Raw genomic sequence first — 21986 nt, 5'->3', positions numbered from 1 at the left:
TTATATTTTATGTGGAAATAAGTTCGTTCGTTTACTGAAAACTACCGTGACTCTTATTGACTCAATTTTATGATTTATTGCTAATTTAGCAAATTATTTGATATATACATCAAAAAAATATTTGTGGTGATAAAAGTATAGTTTGGTTGCAATAAAACTTTAAAGCCCTTATTTCAAATTTACCTTCTTCAATATGGAAATGAAATTAGTTTATTTAGTTCAAAATAAAAGTTGCTTTTATCAAAAGATAAGGATTGACATCAACATTCACATTAAACTCCTCCAAAACATTTCAAATTAAGGTTGTTTTTTCATAATCAAGTTAGAATTATTAGGCTACTAAGATGCAAGAAATCATCTATTTAGGACGTTTAGAGGGCAAAAATTTTCTTCGTTGCATTTAATACCACTGCATTGAAACTCAATTTTTAAGACCAAAACGGTGGTAAGGAAAAGTGCTTAGAAATTACCCTGCCAAGGTCGTAAAATTTTAGGTTCAAGGAAGGAGATTTTCTGATGGGCAGGGGACTCGATTCCACAAAATCCAGTTTGTACTAGTAATCTCATGGTTATGAGGGAAATTTGGGATAAATTTCCCAAGTGCAACGAGGGAAATTTAAAAGATTTCAAAATTTTACCGAGGGTAATTTATTCAGGATACCTGGTTAATCTCATGGTTTGGATTGGAATTCTAACAACTCTGAAAGGCGTCAATTTAACACTGGAAATCAATCTGAAACTTTAAAAAGCGTTCTCAAAAAAGTCATAGAAATGCGATTCGAGTTTTAATTGGATAGTATTTCATTTACTTAAGCCTTTGAAGTTAGTAAGAAATTCGAAAAAGGTGATAAATTTCCAAACGATGGAAATTTCACTTTTGCGGGAAATTACAAATTTTAGGAGGGAAATTACAAAAGCTAGGAGGAAAATAACAAGTTCGCAGGAAATTACAAATTAACGTAACCAAAAACGTCAATGGAATTTCAATCAACCATGAGATTAAGGTGTTGGAACTATCTTCAACCTATTCTCAAGAAATACACCTTTCCCATAATTCAAACTTCCCGGAAAAAATGTTTGCTCCACCGTTGGCATTGTGTATAAAATTGTTTAGGGGGTAAACGAAGGGTTTTTAGCTTCTAACTTTTGATAGCGATCTTTTTTTTGGCAAAAGTTTTTCAGGGTGTTATAATATCATGTATAGAAAGTACATACTAAAATATGAGGGGATTTTGATCAACTGAACTTGAGAAAAGCTCAAAAAACCAACTTCCCCTAAGAAAATGCAGGCAAAAACAGGTTTGTTTACCTCCAGAGACCAAACAATGGAGAGCATCAAAATTGATGGTACTTTAGGCGTACAAACTTTTATGAGCAGAAACTTTTGCAAGGACAAAAAATCTCGTAATTCACAACATTTGCTTTCGCAAATTTAACAGAAAAATATCTAATGTCTAAATGTTTGCATTTTATCAAGATCTGTTGGAGATATGGTGTATATCTCGGAAAATTGATTGGCAAATCAAAGTTAAGATTCAATCTGGTTTTCCATTTTTACAGAGTTTAAAGTTGTTGTATTTATTTTTCCTTTTTTTCTTTACAGATAGTATCATACACAATCAAAATGTCATCTTTAAACAAAAATTCTGCTACTAAAATAATAAAGTATTTATCATCAGAAGCAAACGCCATCTGTTTTTTATGTCAAAGAGAAACATCTTCTTGTTATCGTAATAGACTTATCAAAGATGGGGTAGTTACCACCTATGGAAAAACGGTAGAAAAGATCTTCACAATACGAATAGACCGTTTAGATTTTCCTATAATGTGTAAAAACTGCAAGAGACGAGTGACTTGTTATGCAGAAAAACAGAAAAAACTTACAACTGCAATAAATAATGGACGAATCTTGGTCAAAACTTACCACAGAGATCTTATGAAAGAAGTAAAAACAAAAAAGAGCGTGAGCTATGCTTCACAGCCAATGAACCAGTCCACATCACACGATGGTGATGATTGCGATTCTTCTAGTGATGAATCAGTGTCAAAGGTGGAGAACGTCTCAGACAAAGAGACAGAACATGGCATACAATCTCTCAATCTCAAGGTAATTGTCAAATACATTGTATAAGTTGATTGCTGTGATATTCAATGTTGATTAAAAGTCCTTCTATCTCAGACGGATTTCCGTTTCAGTGAAGTACATAAAGAGGCTTTTCTGTCTCAAAATTTTTCAATCTCTTCACCAAAATATCTAGAATATGTGCTAATTTGCTGGGTAAAATATATTTTCTGCCATAGACAAAAAAAACTTGCTTCGACCACTATATTTTTATCCCTTACCCTACTGTTAGCTATGCTAGCGAATATCAACACACCTTGGGCATCATTATGCGCAAGGTTGTTGATATAGCTATCAGGTCCTAGAGATAATTGAATCTAGGGAATATATTGGAAATAGAGTATATCGGAGTTCATAGAGTAAAGACATAAGAAAACCGTAGTTACAAATTCTTACAATTATCACACCCCCAGAACAACATTTTGTTAGCTCACAAGGCTAACAAATGGAGGTTCTACCGAGATCGTAATGATTCGGAAGTTGTTGTGTTGTTCTGGGAATGCGATACGAGAGTGAGTGAGCTTGAGAGCTATAAAGATGAACAAAACAGTGTTGAACATTTGCATAAAATATTTTAGCATGAACATTTGAGATGTTTCATGGTTGGAATGGTCAAATGATACATTGAGTTGAAATGGCCATTCGAAGTTTCTTGAATTAAAAAATTTCTTGGAATTGACTTATTGATTGATATTGTTATGGTATGGATATGATTTGGTGAAATCTTCTGTTGTCCTGAGCAGGACTATAAAATGTTCTGGGGCTCCCTTGAGCAAGGACAATACCCCAAAGCTCCCCTTTGTCAGGGTTGCGACGAAGTTAATTAACGTATAATGACAGTTACAAGAGGTACGTGTGTACGAATTTTTGTGATTTGTGGGTATTTATGAGAAAATACGAATGTTGTGACTTACAAATATTTATGATGAAATATGAATCATGAGTAATATAGCCGAAGGAAGGCGAGTAGCAATACACAGATGAATATGTTCCTGATGAGAAAGACAACGGTGTATTTGCTTAACGTAAGCACACATTGAAATAGTAGTCCAGCAAGATTACACATTTAAACGTAAACACGCTTTGGGGAGGCATCAAATGGAAATGAAGTATTAAATAAATAGAGGCACCAAAGATTATGTACCGTATGGGAAAGAGGAATCCCAGAAAGATGTAAAGGAAAAACTTTCGAAATCAGCAAAAGGCTAAGATGCTAAAATAAAATTCAATGTAAAAAAAAAAGGGATGAGAAATATTATACGCAAAATGAGAGAAAAATTAAAATAAAATTAGAAGATTTAAATTAAAATCAATGAATCAAGCATGAACACATGCTGAATGTGAGGAAGCAGTTAAGCGAATAACTTGACTAAATTCAAAATCTCATCACAGAAGATGAAAAAAGTTGTTTATCAAGCTGAAAAGTTTTGAAAACAAAGCAAACAAACGGAATATTGTCTAGATGTTTCGAGAAATTGTACCCAAGATGAGGTAAACATAAACAATTGAGAAATTATCTCAACATAGATTAGATAACAAAGTAATTGTTTCTAAACAAATATAGACAGATTCAAAACAAACAGCCGCTTTCAAACAAGCATTCAATCATACAAGCAGTGATATCTGAAAAATCTGTGCCAGACGAAGCAGATTACTCCGCAGAAGAAGAAAGCGAGTCAAAAACAAGCTTATCTTCAATCGAAGAAAACGAAGAAGCTAAAAAGAAACAGTCAAACACACCGTTATCAATAGAAGAATGGTTAAAATGTCCTGAAAGACATAGTCTGGTGGTCAAAGATGTCCGAAGTGAAGGAACGCATGGTTTCACTGAGAAAACAGAATAACATAACAAAACATTATGAAGAAGCTGCCCATGGTTACGTCGCAGTAAAAACGATTGCATCGACAGAAGAATGCTAAGTTGATCCATGGTTGTAAAACGCAGAGAAACGCAGTAATAGCTTTCCAAGATAATTATGCGTTATCAGATTCTTAAAAGTAAGATGAATCATGCAGAATTCGACAAGAGACTCGACAAGAGAAATCTGAACTATCTTCATCAAGGAACTAAAGCATCAAAATTCTGATGAGGACAAAGATAAGGAGTACAATTATGAGCATATGAACAATGAAGAGAGGCATAGGTTATAGCAGGAAACTTAAAGCGCAAAACGAAAGACTTCAAGCCAAGATTGAACACTTTCGTGAGAAAATGAGTTTCACTAATATGTGAGTGAGTTTACTTGGAAATAATTGCGCAGTTTATTACATAACATATTGCAACTGTTAAATGTCAGAAGAGATAATGTATTTGAAAGAAAACTTGAGTTGCCAGACATGAGATGTTAGATATTATCGCCATGAACAGTGAACGATATGAGAATTCGCTACCCTCCATCGCATTGAAAATTGACACTCATTCTATCCGACGACGAAGTCTTTCTGACACTATGGTTCAATTAACATTTTATTATATCACTAGAAATAAATATTTTATTATTTAAGGCTGTGAACCGTTAGGGTACCAGTAAAAAGAAATTGTTTTATTTAAGAGATTATTTTACAAAATTTGTAGTATTTTATTAGGAGAAAATGTGGAACATTTTTTATTTCAACGGGGCTGTTAGCTATGCTAGCGAATATCAACACACCTTGGGCATCATTATGCGCAAGGTTGTTGATATAGCTATCAGGTCCTAGAGATAATTGAATCTAGGGAATATATTGGAAATAGAGTATATCGGAGTTCATAGAGTAAAGACATAAGAAAACCGTAGTTACAAATTCTTACATTTATCACACCCCCAGAACAACATTTTGTTAGCTCACAAGGCTAACACCTACAAAGCATATGACTTATCATGATTCTAAGCCTTTTTTGTTGAATGAACATTTGATTACGCCCAACTTCATGTTTAACTAATATTTGCACAAATCTTTTTATATTGAACTGGTACAGACCCTTGAAATCTGGATTAAATGACCATAAATCGGCATCTCCTTTCATGTTCCATCTGAGTTTTTACATTTTCTTTACAGGAAACTGAATTTTCAAAGCTTCTAGATCCAGTATCATATCCTGAAGTAATGTTAGACTCATCATTTGGTTCCATAATATTGAAAAGTGTGTGTGAGGAAAGATGTAGACATTTATCAGATGATGACAAAAAGAACATCCGACAAAAAGCTATAGATAAACTTCTTGGTAAACAAACGAATGAGGCTCCTACGGTTTCTGAAACATCTTTACCTTTGCATACAGAAGCAACAGTCTGTGATGATACAGAAATTGATTTTCATTCAGCCAGTAATGCTCTCTCAGATACTTCACTAATTGATCAAAAAGAAGCAGAGCACACTCAACACAACGAAAGAAATAGCGAAAAGGCACCAGTCACAATATCTACACTAGAAGAACTGAAAAACAAAGTACAAATAGAATCTAGTCAAAATAAAAATATTGCCAGCAGTTCCAAACTACCAGATCCAGAATCTACAAAAGATAAACTAAAGAAAGTTAAGGTCAATTTAACCATCCAAAAACTAACTAAGAATACATCAGTGGCTGCTGGTCTACAATCTGAACTTTCCAAGAAATCTGTAACACTGAACCTTGATCCTACATTTTGGAATAAGCTGAAGGGAATGAATAGACAAGACACACATCTGCAGGGGAGTTCTAGTTCCAGTTCTAGCCCTAGTAAATCTATTGTAACCAAGAGAAAGATTGTTGAAAGTCTTACCACTTCTGGTTCTCCATTAAAGATAAGGTTGGTTTCTTTATTTTAATTTTTGATATTTCTTTACAAAGTCCGCTCTTTTTATTGTCACCTGTTGAGATGACGTCATCGAATTTCAAAATCAAAATTCAAAATCAAAATTCAAAATCAGGCCTCCTATTTTATCAATTCTTTGATTTACTTTCAAAGTTTGTGTATTATTGTTCACCACCTGTCAAATAAATACATCTCATGTAGCCTTTTGTAATTGCCTAAACTAGCAGGCTGGACTGACACTTTGCTAGGGGAGAGTATAAAAAGAGGAAGAATGGTTTCTTGATTGTGAAAGTATAAAAATAACCCTTGTCTCTATAATTATCTTACATTTTAGAGTCAAAGAATTATCAGTCAAATCAACCATCGATGAATCTAAGAATCAAAATCCGACATAGAAATCCCGAAGAAAGGTATTTCTGTTTTTTGGTATATTATGAAAACTGGATGGAATGTCTTTTTATTCAATGTATTTTCATTTTTCAAAACCTTTTATATAATCTTGTCGCACTTGTTTTTACTACATCAGCATCATCAGACCTTTAATATTATTACACTACTGGGTTTATACACCTATCACAATCACATTTCAAATTCTTAAATCGATACACAATATCAGCATTTAGTAACGTTTTTTTAAAGTCTTACAGTAGCCTATTAATTGTAAAATTACTGGGCGACCCACGCAAAGCTTCGAACAAACTTTTTGAGGTCGAACAAACCTCCTAAAATGATGAAGTTTTGATCCTCAGAGCGTAGATATCCTAACCTAAAATTTGACCTGCATGCTCCTTAGAGTTGTGAGCTTTTAATGTCAAAATCTACTCTTCGAAAAGTTTAATGATCACAATATCATAAAGACAAACTTTCTTTATAGGCTGCTCATTGGCATTTTTTATGACCGTCTTATAATGGTGACAAATTTGTTCTGAACGCTAAAACTTGATGTATGAAATGGTTGGAGCCGGTCTGGATACTACGTTTGACAAAAATCTTTTGATGATACTGTGTGGTATGAATCAGTTTTTTACTAATGTTAAGGGCTACATACACTACACAATATATTGTCAGGCAATATATTGATGATATATTGCTAGAGTGCAGAAAATATATTGAAAGGTGTCTGCAATATATTGTCAGCTCGATTTGAAATATTCTAACAATATCGGGGGATTGTTTACAGAAGGAAAATTGCTTTTCATTATAGAGCACCTGTTATTTACATCGTACATTATGGTCCAAAAACGATATTGTCAAATATTGTTCGTCAATATATTGTGTAGTCTAAGTAGCCCTTTACATGCTTTTATATCCTAGGATTAACTATACCTGACTGATGTAATATAACTTAATATTACTACCTTTATTTTTAGTTTCCTATGACTATAAGGCATTGAGTTTTTTGACAAAAATGTTTTGTAGCATAAGTAAAAATGAGAAAGAAGCTGGTTGAACTTTCAAATTTTGACAGAATTATCAAGAACTTTCGTTTGCAATTTGAGTAAAAAAAATTTTAAACATACTTTGATGTGTTTCTTCATCTGTGTTCGTCATCAAGTATCAAAGTCTTCGGTATGATCCAACCAGGCAACCCAAGAGCTCAAAACTATTTGATCCTTTTGTTCTATATTCATTGAGAGATTGAGTAACAGAGACAAAAATAACCATACTTCCAAGGGACCAGTAAACCGTTCGAGTTATGGGAACTTTCGAATTATGGGCGTTTTATGAATGTTTTATTTCCATATAAACTTGCTTTTTCTGGCGCATCCTGTCCACACTTTGCTTTTGTGCCTTCTGAGGATGAATTAGAAATACAACAAAAAAACATTGTTTAGAGTATTTTTTTGATTTTTGCTTTTTTTCTGCCAGAAGAGAGTGTACTTTAGGTTAAGGTTTATAGGTTTAATGTTTCACATATAATTGTGATATACACGATGGTGTGCCTTGAATGTAAAATTCTTTAGCATTGCTGTATCTTTTGATCAATTTGGGTTTTGATGTCATTTTATTCTCAAAATACTTGATATTTTCTATATCTTTTTGCTACCTAATACTTTTTTGAACTTTTGCAAGATATTGTCCGTTTCTATTATCAGGGGAGACTTTGCTCCTGTTTTGGGCGATGACCTCATTCGTCGTAACTAACTGTAATATTGAATTTTTTTTTAAATTTATCTGCGGTTGTTTTGATGTCAGTTGTTTTGATGTCAGTTGTATTGGTACTGAGGTTGCTTGAATTGATATCGATCCGAACACCCTGCAAGGGAGGTCTAGTGATGGTAGATGATGAATAGTTGGGTTTTATTTTCTCGTTCTGGTTCTGTTTCTGCAATTCACCTTTCTCAGCGTCCTTAATTCTTTTGTCGTCCGGGCTATCGTCTACTACACTATCTGATTCGTACTCCTTAACCGTGGCCCAGCCAGCTGGAGACTTATCAGCAATCTTTATAAGCTTGTTTCGATAATCAATATCCCTTATGATCTACTTGGCCAAAGCGGAAGATGTCTTCTTTAAACCAGCCTCGATATTCTTTTTCTTGATGATGTTGCATTTTTGGTCCAGGGAAGAAGGAATCAATTGCTTTAAATCCTGATTTTGTTTCTCCAAAAATTTGATCTTTTCGTTGGCCAATTACAGCTTGGCAAGGAGACGGTTGATGTCTTCGGTGTTCTCTTTGTTCATCTGTTCAATGCTGTCAGAGCAAACGAAATTGTTCGAATCCAGTTCATAATGTGAGAGGTGGAAGCTCCACTACGATCGGATTGTAGATTGGGCTTTTCCAGAAATAGTCCGTGTCCCCATGTTGAGGATATCGGATATCCAGGGGGTTAACGACTTTTGTTCAAAAGTTGATATCCAGGGGGCTAGATATCTACAAGGGAGTGAATATCCAGCTGGTTGAGTATATTTTTAAGAGTGGATATCCAGGGGTCTTTACTAATAAAGTAGGATATCCAGAGGGTTCTATACTTTGAAAAATCAATATCCTCAACAGTGGGGGTAAATTTTTTTCTGAAAAAACCTATTAGCTAACTCTCCAAATAAGTGCTCAGCCTCTACACAAATTCCACCATTCTTTGAAAATACCAACGGAGTGGATGATCCATGATCAACTTTGATGATACGTGCACATTATGAGCATATTCATTTTTCTTATAAGCATTTACTTTATAAGAATCAAATCAATAACTCATGATAGACGGTGATATACCTTTCGGTAATTAGTTCTTACAAAGTAAACAAGGGATGGGGCACGATATGAGCATACTTATTTTTCTTATAAGCATTTACTTTATAAGAATCAAATGAATAACTCTTGATAGACGGCGATATACCTTTCGGTAATTAGTTCTTACAAAGTAAACAAGGGATGGCGCACAATATGAGCATATTTACTTTTCTTATAAGCATTTATTTTATAAGAATCAAATCAATAACTCTTGATAAACGGTGATATACCTTTTGGTGATTAGTTCTTACAAAGTAAACAAGGGATGGCGCACGATATGAGCATATTTATTTTTCTTATAAGCATTTATTTTATAAGAATCAAATCAATAACTCATGATAGACAGTGATATTTACCCTTCGGTAATTGGTTCTTACAAAGTAAACAAGGGACGGCGCACAATATGAGCATATTTATTTTTTATAAGCATATACTTTGCAAGAGTTCTTAAAAATTAAACAGCAATTGTTCTTAAATTCGTCTAATTTTTTTTAGTGATTTTAAGCCTCGTTGTTCTTGTAGTAAAATTGTTTCATTAAGGCTCGATGTAAAGTAGATTTCAGATTAGCTTCAATCTCAACTTCTTCTTTTTTCCCATACAGTTCAAATTCTAGGCGAAATTTTCGACTTCAAGTCGTCTTGTTGTGTATTGGAAGAGACAGGGGCTAGTTTTTTATTTGTCAGTTTTCCCTCCTTAAGAAAAGGTTTCAATTCTTGATATGCGTAAGTCGAGATGACGTCATATTTTTTAACGGAAGCACCCAAAAAAGCCGGTTTTTGACCTCTGTGTTTCTATTTTTAGTAACAGAGAGAGAGGTCAAATCCCGGCTTTTTTAGGGTGTTTCCGCTAGAAAATTGACTTACGCATATCAAGAATAATGGGACCGAATAATGTTCAAGAAGTAAACATTTTGTATTCAACATTTTCATGAATTCGTAGAAAATTTACTGAAAATTGATTATTCAAGTTATAAAAGGAAACATTATTGACTTGTCGCTTATGACTTATGAATTCACTTCAATCAGATTCTTTATACAGCAAAACATCAGACGGTCAGTAAGAAAAGTCACTTGTTCTTTTGATGGCTTGGACGTCCCCAAACCCTGTAACTTTAATAATTAAAATGAAAACTAGAAACTTAATTTTATTTATTTTTTAAAGTTTTGGTGTCCTTTACAACTTTAGCTTTTCAATTCATACCAATTCAATAATTGAATTCATAAATTTGAGATTCAGAGATTTATTAAAACCACACATTAATCGAAATTTTAGGTTTGAATGGTGTTCAAAAAGTGTATATTTTGTATTCAAAATATTGAGAAAAAAAAACTGAAAATTGATTATTCAAGTTTTATAAAAGGAAACATTATTGACTTGTCACATAGCGTGAAGTCAATTCAATTAGATTCATTATACATAAAAAACATCAGACATTTATTAAAACCACACATCAATCGAGATTTTCCATCAAACGAAATTTAAGACACGAACATGGTCATACTTTGATTTATTTTTTACAACCTGGCAAAAAGGTAGCACCTAATAATGAGAGGGGATAACTTGGAAGATCAAATTCATAGCTTGAGACGCCTAATAGAAAGACAATCTCTTCGGCTAGAGGAAAAACTAACTTCCCTAGAGGATGAAGTTAAGGAGATCAAAAACAGGTCACCTTCTGGTGGTGGTCAAGCCAATCAAGGCTTCATTGGTGATGGTTACCAACAGAAAGGAGATATCAATATGGAATATTTGACAGATCTTGAAGCAAAGAAGGCGTCGACAGAAGAAGATAGTGTCATTGAAAGTCACAAAGATTTTGCGGAAGGTTTAACAATACACGGATTGTCTCGCATTGCTGCAGGTGGCACTGCAGCCAAAGTTTTGTGGACAATTCTGGTTATCGCTTCATTTATTATTGCTGTTCTTATTTCTAAAGAACACTGGAGTGCGTTCCTGGAACATGACAGCCGCACCAGCACTAAGATCGTGTCTCAATCGAAAGTTCCAATTCCTGCTATCACTATTTGTGACCATACTGCTATCGCCAATGAAAGAAGGCGTTTCAGTGGAGAGCCGCCCCCAGTTAAACGCCCAACATTAGTTGACTTCAGTATTGTTGACTGCGCTAGAAATCTCACTGCATGCGGCTACAATGGAACAACTTTTGTCAGAGTTCAAAATATTTCAGCCAATTATGCGCGTGCGTCCCCTCAAAATCACTTGGTGAAGTTTGACGAAACGACAGATTGTTTTACAATCACTGGTGAAGTACTGGAGATGCCTTCGGACGTACTCTCATACCAAGCCGCTGCTGACCGCCGTCTATCATCAAACGAGTGGACTGAACTGTACGTGAATTCAGTTGACGAAACCTTTTTCGAGTCATCGGAAGCTGTTTACTGGGCCAGTGAGGGATTTTACTACGTCAACATCGAAAAGAAAATCATCACACGCCTTGGTCTTCCCTTTACCGAATGTGTTGATGGGAGTGGTCCTTACAGTTTGAATAAATTCAAGGGCAATTACTCAGTCATGAAATGCCAAAAAGGTTGTTTCTGGGAAGCAGTCTTCGAAAAGTGCGGCCAAATACCTGCTATGTATAAGAAACATATGCGACACCCAGAAAAGTTTGCCAATAAAACCTTTGTTGATGATGAAACTGGACAAGCTTGCTTGAGCATATTGGAGAATGACCATGCGTTAACGGAAAAATGCGACAACCTCTGTGAGCTGGATCCCTGCTACGATGAAGATATCAAATTATCGCTTTTCCACAATCCTATGAAGTTAGACCATTTCCTGGAGTTGGCTTTCACTTTCCAATCCTTTTTGCTAGAGATTGTGGCAGAGAAACCACAATATACATGGCAAGATTTGTTCGCAAATTTTGGTGGATGTCTTGGATTAATGACTGGATCCTCCATCCTCTCTATCATCGAGTTGATCATTTTCTTCGGATTGTTCTTCACCAATTTCCTTCGCTCCAAAAAGAAAAACAATTCTTAAAGTTGCAACTCTAGAGTTTCTCTATTTTTACTGAACATTTAATGTATTTCTTCTGCATAAATTCATTAAACTGAACGCTCTTGTAGATCAGAGTATCGTTCTGCTTCCTTTTCAGGAGGTACACCAGTTTTGGGAATTTCAATGACTGTGGATGAAAAGGGAGTTTTCATCATGAATTAATCTATGTTATAGATGCTTTTCAGGTTTTACCGAAGTTTATATAACTTGGCAAAAAATAATTCGTCGTTCTAAAATGTTCGAATTCGAAAAGGTGATTGCTTATGCAAATCAAATGTTTACTTCCATAATAAGGGCAGAAATGACTTAACTTTGTAAAAGTGAAAACAACCTCTTAAGATTGTACGTTAGTCTTGCTTGTGTAATGCGTGGATGATGTTTACCTTTTGGTAAGAGAACATTTCTCTTCAAAACCTGAACTGTGATTGGACATAAACTATATGCGCCAAATTTCATAATTAATCGATGATTTTTCACACTAAACTAGAACTGTCATTTATGTTGATTTTAGGACCTACCTAGAGGTTTTATATAATAGTTGTACATTATTTTGTCATTTTTTGTTTCGTGAATTGTTTGTACTATCACGTTAAAAATATTTTGAGGACTTGACGTTTGTTCAATTTTCGACTTTTTATCCAAGTATAGTTGCTTCGAATAAACATTAAATATATAGAACCGAATTTTGTTTTTCCAATCAATTTGATATTTCCACCTTTCTTTTTTCTGTGAGAAAATGATATTGGCACTGTAAATTTTCAAGAAAAACGTCACCCTAAGGTTTTTGAGGCCTTAGACAAGCTTCCGAGCAAAGTAACAGTTGTATTTGCTTGAAGATTAAAAATAACAACTATCTTTCAGTTCGTATGTGATAGCTTTGAAACGATAAAACGACTATCTTTCAGTTCGTAACTTGTTGTAGCTTTGAAACGACAAAACGTTCCTATCACAGCAAATTCAGAAATTCTTACTTTAAGAAAAAAAAAATTTGTTTTAAGACAAAAACTTCTAGTCCGAATAGTAAGAAAAATACGACTAGGTAAGAATTTATTTTCTTATTTTTATCTTCTTGTTTTAAGAATAAAATATCTAGATTTAAGAATGAAGAATATTATACCTTAAGGGAAGAAATTTTCGCGAGAAGAAATTTTCGCGGAAGAAATTTTCGCTGAATTTAATTTCGCGAATTGGGGCGTAATTCGCGAAATTAAATTCCGCGAAACACACCAAAATTGTTAAATCGCGAAATTAAATTCCGCGAAATTCGATTTTTTTTCTTCTTCTTTTATTTTGTTGTTTTTGACCAGGTGTTACCAAAAAATATGGACACAATTAATTTTTAAGCATTATAACGTGTATTTTTTATCAAATATAAACAAATATAAACAACTCCGTGATGCTTAAAAGTTAATCTAAGTTGATAACTTCTTCTCAATCGCGAAATTAAATTCCGTGAAACTTTTGAAATCGGCTCATTCGCGAAATTAAATTCCGCGAAATTTGCCATTTTGAAACTCTGATTCGCGAAATTAAATTCCGCGAAAATTTCTTCTCGCGAAAATTTCTTCCCTTAAGGTATCTAGATTTAAGAAAACAATGTGTTTATGAAAACTGTTTATGAGAAAATAAAACCAAACAAACAAAAGAAGTACATAGTACTGATAGACTCAAACGTTGTCCTAGAAATTCTTTCCTTTTATAAGCATAATACTGAGCATACTACCCAAGCTGGAATGTTAAAACTTAAAAATTTTAGTGCGAAAAAATCTAAGCAATTTTTTAAGGGAAATTTGTAACTAACCTGTATGCAGCGGGATACAAAATCAAAACAAATGTCACAATGTCAAAACAAAGAAAAGAAGATTGTAACATAGTTCCCTCCAGGGTTGGTTCCCTCCCCCTTTTGAGTTTCCCCCACCAGAAGTTTGCCCCCCCCCTTTTTGAGACTTTTTTTGCTAAATTTTCTGAAATTTTGCTAAAAGGCGTATTATTCTTTAGAAAGTAGTCTATCCCCTTGTAACTTCACCAAAAATACAATATAAAATATTAAAGTATTAAATTTATTGCAAATCAAGGCTTTTTTGACATGAATTCGTGAAAACCTCAACAAATTGCACATTATTTTCTATACTCTCATTCCTAAATTCCAGTCCCCCCTAGGAAAATTTCTTTGCCCCTTTTCAGAATCCCGCCCCTGAAATTTTTTTTACTTTTCCCATCCCTTTTGGAAAATTTTCTGAAAAAAAAATCCCCCCAGCAGAAAGGGGGGAGGAAACTATGTGTAAGGTTATATATACAATGTTTAAGTACTATTTACAGGATAAAAAATGTCAGAGGTCCCTAATAGACGGGTGGTGGGGACATTGAATTGGCTATAATGATTAAAAAAAAAAAGTCTATTTCTTGCCAATTCTGTCCAATTTGAATTGGGTGTAGGCTTTCATGAACCTATCTAATGCGTTTTTGATGTTGGGATTCACCTTAGAATCCCGGAAGATTGTATAGGAAAGCATTGAAAAACCCAATTGTAGTGGTTTCGGATATTCGGCATCGAATAAATAATAATATCCAAACATTGATATTATTCCAAGTTCTAACCGGTTTGACACGTCGGCCGGAATGGTACAAAGTATTCTGCCGTGACTAAAGATTTGAGTGGTATCATATTATAGTACAAGCTTGTTTTTCATTGAAATCCATACCTTTTTCATCAGACGGTGGAAGTATTTTCTTCGTTACTCCATACAATGACAAATTTTCAATTTCTTTTTTTAGACGAACAATGATTTCATCTAACTGTAAATGGCTGCCCAAACGCCTTCCTACTTCATCAATAACCTGTAAAAATAAATAATGTTAACAAGGCTGGGAAAAAAGTACCCTCTCTATAGTCCGTTCACTTTCATTTGGATTCGTTAATAATTTTTATCACAGACGTTTAAGTACACCCTTTTTTATTTATAAGAATAGTGTAATTTAGCTCAGGGTTAACCATTGTTAAGAGATTTCCAAAATCTAAGATGAAATATTCATAACATATAAATGCCGTAGGCCAAACTCATGGACAGAGACATTTAGGTGAGTAGGTTTTCGACGCGTTCTTCTGATAAGTAACTGCTATAAATAACACAAATACAAAGTCAAGAAAAAGCTCATAGCAAATGAAATAACACAAGAAATGGTACAAATCTAAGCCTTGGTACAGAAAAAGGTAGCATAGAATATGTACAAGAAATATAAAAAATATATCACTTACTAAAAACACTGTCACCTCACACCATAACGTACACAAATACAGCTTACGATAAGTGATCCAACATAACACACAAACATTTATAACATACAGAACGGTAGACAAGACTCCCATGAGACTACGACACGTTAACAATACACAAAGGACAAAACATTCCTAAAATAATACATAATTATCATATAATTAATACATCAGGGACATCAAATATGATCACAAACCAATTAAACCTATACATAATACAAGTGCTATGATACAAAGGAAACATAAAACTAATATAACAAAAACTAACTGTCTAACGGCAGTAACACTCCCCACCGTCAAGATATTAATATCTTGACCACAAAACTAGAACATAAAGCCAATTCCAAAGTTCTTTATAAGGTATAAATCCTTCATAGCTACCACGATGATCACTAGAATCATTGTCAATCAGAATCGCTGTCATGAAATCAGCAAACGTTAAGTACGTCCAAAAGCATCTCATAAAAAGTCTGCAATAAGTTAAATTCAGCACGCATTCCAAATAAAAAATATTCCTTACAGTTTTACTTTTCACTTTGTCACGACCTGTAGAAATTATATCGAGAGATGGAGATACAGAAGGAACATTTTTTCCATATGCTTGAATGCAATCTGCTGTAGCCTTGACACAATTAACGAAGTCTTTCTTAATGAAGACACTTGAAAGAGACTTTGTACATTCATCTTCTGAACGATTACATGTTGACTAGTAGGAAATTGGGCAATCTTTACCACTGGGAATAAAACAACGTCCGGAACGATCTCCAATGCACATTGATGACGTATGGGTTTGACTAGTTGAACATCACTGACTTGCACACCTGATACGCGACGAGGTATTGCTCTTTTAAGAATCGCACGAGACAAATTTTGCACAGACTTTGCAACAACTTCGTTGATACGAACAGCAGGGACTACTTCCAATGCATGCGTTTTGACACTTTCAAAGTGAGAAAAATTTTGCGACGCGAAGCCTCTGGGGTGCGGATTCAATGACTTCAATACCCGTTTGACCACTTCACGAGACAAACAAGCTCATGCTCAAACTGTTCTTTAAGGAAAAATTAAAATGCATTTCTATGCTTGGTTGACAAACCTTCAAAGTCACGCAGCAAACCATTGAGTCTCTTTTTCTCGTAATCATACGTAGATCTGTCAATCTCAAGGTCGATACTCTCTCGACTTTTGTTTCCATAAACACGCTTGAGAAATCTGGTTGACTCGAAAATATTATCCAGAAGCTTGTTACGCTCTTCAGCGTATCCTTTGACGAGGTTGATAGCCATCATTTCACTGCCATGATCCATTGTTTGATTCTGTAACAATTAGTTCAAACAAAACATTTATGCAAGTTGCTGTGTTGAATCCCAATGCTCAATCTGCCATTACGATAGGATGTACGCGAGTGTTTTTACTATAAATGCCGTAGGCCAAACTCATGGACAGAGACATTTAGGGAGTGGTTTTCGACGCGTTCTTTGATAAGTAACGGCTATAAAATAAACACAAATACAAAGTCAAGAAAAAGTCATAGCAAATGAAAATAACACAAGAAATGGTTTAAACTAAGCCTTGGACAGAAAAAGNGAAAAAAATCCCCCCAGCAGAAAGGGGGGAGGAAACTATGTGTAAGGTTATATATACAATGTTTAAGTACTATTTACAGGATAAAAAATGTCAGAGGTCCCTAATAGACGGGTGGTGGGGACATTGAATTGGCTATAATGATTAAAAAAAAAAGTCTATTTCTTGCCAATTCTGTCCAATTTGAATTGGGTGTAGGCTTTCATGAACCTATCTAATGCGTTTTTGATGTTGGGATTCACCTTAGAATCCCGGAAGATTGTATAGGAAAGCATTGAAAAACCCAATTGTAGTGGTTTCGGATATTCGGCATCGAATAAATAATAATATCCAAACATTGATATTATTCCAAGTTCTAACCGGTTTGACACGTCGGCCGGAATGGTACAAAGTATTCTGCCGTGACTAAAGATTTGAGTGGTATCATATTATAGTACAAGCTTGTTTTTCATTGAAATCCATACCTTTTTCATCAGACGGTGGAAGTATTTTCTTCGTTACTCCATACAATGACAAATTTTCAATTTCTTTTTTAGACGAACAATGATTTCATCTAACTGTAAATGGCTGCCCAAACGCCTTCCTACTTCATCAATAACCTGTAAAAATAAATAATGTTAACAAGGCTGGGAAAAAAGTACCCTCTCTATAGTCCGTTCACTTTCATTTGGATTCGTTAATAATTTTTATCACAGACGTTTAAGTACACCCTTTTTTATTTATAAGAATAGTGTAATTTAGCTCAGGGTTAACCATTGTTAAGAGATTTCCAAAATCTAAGATGAAATATTCATAACATATAAATGCCGTAGGCCAAACTCATGGACAGAGACATTTAGGTGAGTAGGTTTTCGACGCGTTCTTCTGATAAGTAACTGCTATAAAATAAACACAAATACAAAGTCAAGAAAAAGCTCATAGCAAATGAAATAACACAAGAAATGGTACAAATCTAAGCCTTGGTACAGAAAAAGGTAGCATAGAATATGTACAAGAAATATAAAAAATATATCACTTACTAAAAACACTGTCACCTCACACCATAACGTACACAAATACAGCTTACGATAAGTGATCCAACATTACACACAAACATTTATAACATACAGAACGGTAGACAAGACTCCCATGAGACTTACGACACGTTAACAATACACAAAGGACAAAACATTCCTAATAATAATACATAATTATCATATAATTAATACATCAGGGACATCAAAATATGATCACAAACCAATTATACCTATACATAATACAAGTGCTATGATACAAAGGAAACATAAAACTAATATAACAAAAACTACTGTCTAACGGCAGTAACACTCCCCACCGTCAAGATATTAATATCTTGACCACAAAATTCTAGAACATAAAGCCAATTCCAAAGTTCTTTATAAGGTATAAATCCTTCATAGCTACCACGATGATCACTAGAATCATTGTCAATCAGAATCGCTGTCATGAAATCAGCAAACGTTAAGTACGTCCAAAAGCATCTCATAAAAAGTCTGCAATAAGTTAAATTCAGCACGCATTCCAAATAAAAAATATTCCTTACAGTTTTACTTTTCACTTTGTCACGACCTGTAGAAATTATATCGAGAGATGGAGATACAGAAGGAACATTTTTTCCATATGCTTGAATGCAATCTGCTGTAGCCTTGACACAATTAACGAAGTCTTTCTTAATGAAGACACTTGAAAGAGACTTTGTACATTCAATCTTCTGAACGATTACATGTTGACTAGTAGGAAATTGGGCAATCTTTACCACTGGGAATAAAACAACGTCCGGAACGATCTCCAATGCACATTGATGACGTATGGGTTTGACTAGTTGAACATCACTGACTTGCACACCTGATACGCGACGAGGTATTGCTCTTTTAAGAATCGCACGAGACAAATTTTGCACAGACTTTGCAACAACTTCGTTGATACGAACAGCAGGGACTACTTCCAATGCATGCGTTTTGACACTTTTCAAAGTGAGAAAAATTTTTGCGACGCGAAGCCTCTGGGGTGCGGATTCAATGACTTCAATACCAGTTTTGACCACTTCACGAGACAAACAGAGCTCATGCTCAAACTGTTCTTTAAGGAAAAATTAAAATGCATTTCTATGCTTGGTTGACAAACCTTCAAAGTCACGCAGCAAACCATTGAGTCTCTTTTTCTCGTAATCATACGTAGATCTGTCAATCTCAAGGTCGATACTCTCTCGACTTTTGTTTCCATAAACACGCTTGAGAAATCTGGTTGACTCGAAAATATTATCCAGAAGCTTGTTACGCTCTTCAGCGTATCCTTTGACGAGGTTGATAGCCATCATTTCACTGCCATGATCCATTGTTTGATTCTGTAACAATTAGTTCAAACAAAACATTTATGCAAGTTGCTGTTTGAATCCCAATGCTCAATCTGCCATTACGATAGGATGTACGCGAGTGTTTTTACTATAAATGCCGTAGGCCAAACTCATGGACAGAGACATTTAGGTGAGTAGGTTTTCGACGCGTTCTTCTGATAAGTAACGGCTATAAAATAAACACAAATACAAAGTCAAGAAAAAGCTCATAGCAAATGAAATAACACAAGAAATGGTATAAATCTAAGCCTTGGTACAGAAAAAGGTAGCATAGAATATGTACAAGAAATATCAAAAATATATCACTTACTAAAAACACTGTCACCTCACACCATAACGTACACAAATACAGCTTACGATAAGTGATCCAACATTACACACAAACATTTATAACATACAGAACGGTAGACAAGACTCCCATGAGACTTACGACACGTTAACAATACACAAAGGTCAAAACATTCCTAATAATAATACATAATTATCATATAATTAATACATCAGGGACATCAAAATATGATCACAAACCAATTATACATAATACAAGTGCTATGATACAAAGGAAACATAAAACTAATATAACAAAAACTACTGTCTAACGGCAGTAACATAACACGTATTCTTATTCTCCCAGGCTTCACCTTTATGCAAACATGAAATAATGACCCTTTTGACTTTATCTATACCTTAAAGTTTCAATTAGGTGGAACAAAAACCCAGATATTTTTGTTACCAGTTTCTAACTCCAATAAAAACAAAAGATGATCATGGATTTTTATGTGGGGGATATGTAGCACACTTCAATTGGACGACATTTATCCAAAGGACTGACTTACGTGCATATAGTCACCAAAACATTGATATCTTGACAATATCAGGTCTCTTTGTTCTTTGTTTGGTTTCTTTTTCATGTTGATTTGGGAGATCCAAATTTTGTCTGGTTTGAAATTCCTGGTCTAATAGATCTTTAATTGTATTGTAATTTGGTTGGGGTTTTGACGATTGTTGAACAATATTGGCGTACAATTTTTGCTGCATTGCTAATAAGGAAGATAAAATAATCCTGATATTCCAACGCCCTATTAGTAGAGGCCACTATGTCGCGAAAAAGCTTCCCGTGTGCAGTAGCTTGTGCAAAGGGATTTTATGATTGATTATTGTTCCTTGAATGTAGAGCCATCAGTTCGTAAGCTCTAGTTTCTTGTAAAACATCAGATTTTTCTTTATTTTTGGTTTTTGTAGACTTTTATAGATTTTTTCTTTATATTACAGTCTCATGATCTGGGACAAAACCATGTGCAGAATTAGATGAAGATGAGGTTGATGGTGTCTCATTGCACTGTCTTTATTTGGAAGGGACTCATATACCATCACTTTGAGTTTTTTTGAACTTGGTTCAATCTTGTTCCGACCTTCTGCATTTGGGTCTAGATTTGAGTTTTTGGCAGAGTCGGGAAAACCAAGGACCCAATTCATTGTCCTCCACGAACCTGGTCAACCCTGAACCCTTTTGAGCCGTTAACATAAAAGTTTTTGCCTTGCCAGTTCCGATATTTGCGTCTAAAGGGCTAGATATGCAGCTTTAAGCTTTCTTTGACTTTTTAAATTTCGTGCTGATGAATCATAGTTCGGACCCCCCCCCCTGATCCTAGGGGATCTCCTGATCAGAGATTTCCACTAAAAAGGGGGGGGGGTATCAAGGAGGGGGATCGTTTAAGAAGGGGGGGCTTACATATATTGTAGATTATTTTCCAACACTGTTATGAAATTTGGTCTACATGAAAGGAATTTATTTTCACTAAAAAGTGGTATTATATTTGCCAGACTTCATTTTTCTTTACTGTTTCCCTTCCCTTTTTACCATAAAAAAATCAGCCCGAAACCCTTGGGGGATAGGTATTTTTAAAGGTTGGGGATGCCAAGAAGGGGTGGGTATCATTTAAGAAGGGGGGGGGTCGGACCCCTTTCCGCACTATGCGAATAGGATCTAGCATTTTAATTGTTTTCGGAGCGCGAGATAAAAAAAGTAGGCGGCAAACACTATTTCGCTACTCTCAAACCAGGGAAGTTGCTTGTTGTCACGTGATTTCTTTGGTAGGATTCGTACCAAAACTTGCTTTACTTTTCGATGAAGGCCGCGGATCTAGCCCTTCGCCCTTCATTGGTTTGTTCAACAGTGAACATAAATGTGGTATCATTGACAGCACATCGTCCTTCAAGCATTTTAATCACTTGCTGAAAAACTTCTTTGTTTCTCTTATTCGAGGAGATGGTTGTAAATAAGTTTTTTTTTTTTTTCATTTTTCTAGTGTGTCGAGAATTATGTCGGTCATGTCTGTTACAATAGACTGGGGCTAAATAGTTGAATAAGGGAAAGTCTAATTGTTTTCATTAGTATCTTTAAAATCTATAAAATGATTAAAAACGTTAAACAATATAACATATTTCTAAACATTACGGATGCGCAGGACAGCAGGACATATTTATTCCAATCCCCCGCTTATAAAGTTTTGAATTTTTTTCCAACCCCTCCCCCCCCCCGCTTATTCCAACCCCCTGGCTATTAAGTACCCGAGAGTAGGATAGCAGTCTTAAGTCCCGGTG

The 21986-nt window shown here is 34.7% G+C and overlaps 1 protein-coding gene and 1 long non-coding RNA gene across 2 annotated transcripts; one reads left to right on the top strand and one right to left on the bottom strand.

Annotated features, from left to right (window-relative positions):
* Positions 1 to 10674: 10674 nt before the first annotated feature.
* Positions 10675 to 12135, top strand: LOC136810361 (acid-sensing ion channel 4-A-like). Its single transcript, XM_067066913.1, has one exon. The coding sequence runs from the start codon at positions 10675 to 10677 to the stop codon at positions 12133 to 12135; it is 1461 nt and encodes a 486-aa protein (XP_066923014.1).
* A 7382-nt stretch (positions 12136 to 19517) lies between these two features.
* Positions 19518 to 19893, bottom strand: LOC136810377 (uncharacterized). The gene is made up of 2 exons (XR_010847099.1): positions 19693 to 19893; positions 19518 to 19551 (listed from the first exon to the last, which is right to left on the bottom strand). It is a non-coding gene; the product is annotated as an uncharacterized lncRNA (long non-coding RNA).
* Between the last annotated feature and the right edge of the window lie 2093 nt (positions 19894 to 21986).

The sequence above is a fragment of the Clytia hemisphaerica genome, unplaced genomic scaffold (assembly GCF_902728285.1).
Source record: "Clytia hemisphaerica strain Z4C2 unplaced genomic scaffold, Clytia hemisphaerica genome assembly, whole genome shotgun sequence".
In the NCBI taxonomy this organism is placed as follows: domain Eukaryota; kingdom Metazoa; phylum Cnidaria; class Hydrozoa; order Leptothecata; family Clytiidae; genus Clytia; species Clytia hemisphaerica.
The sequence above is the reverse complement of the archived record's forward strand: the minus strand, read 5'-3'. Positions and strand labels throughout refer to the sequence as shown.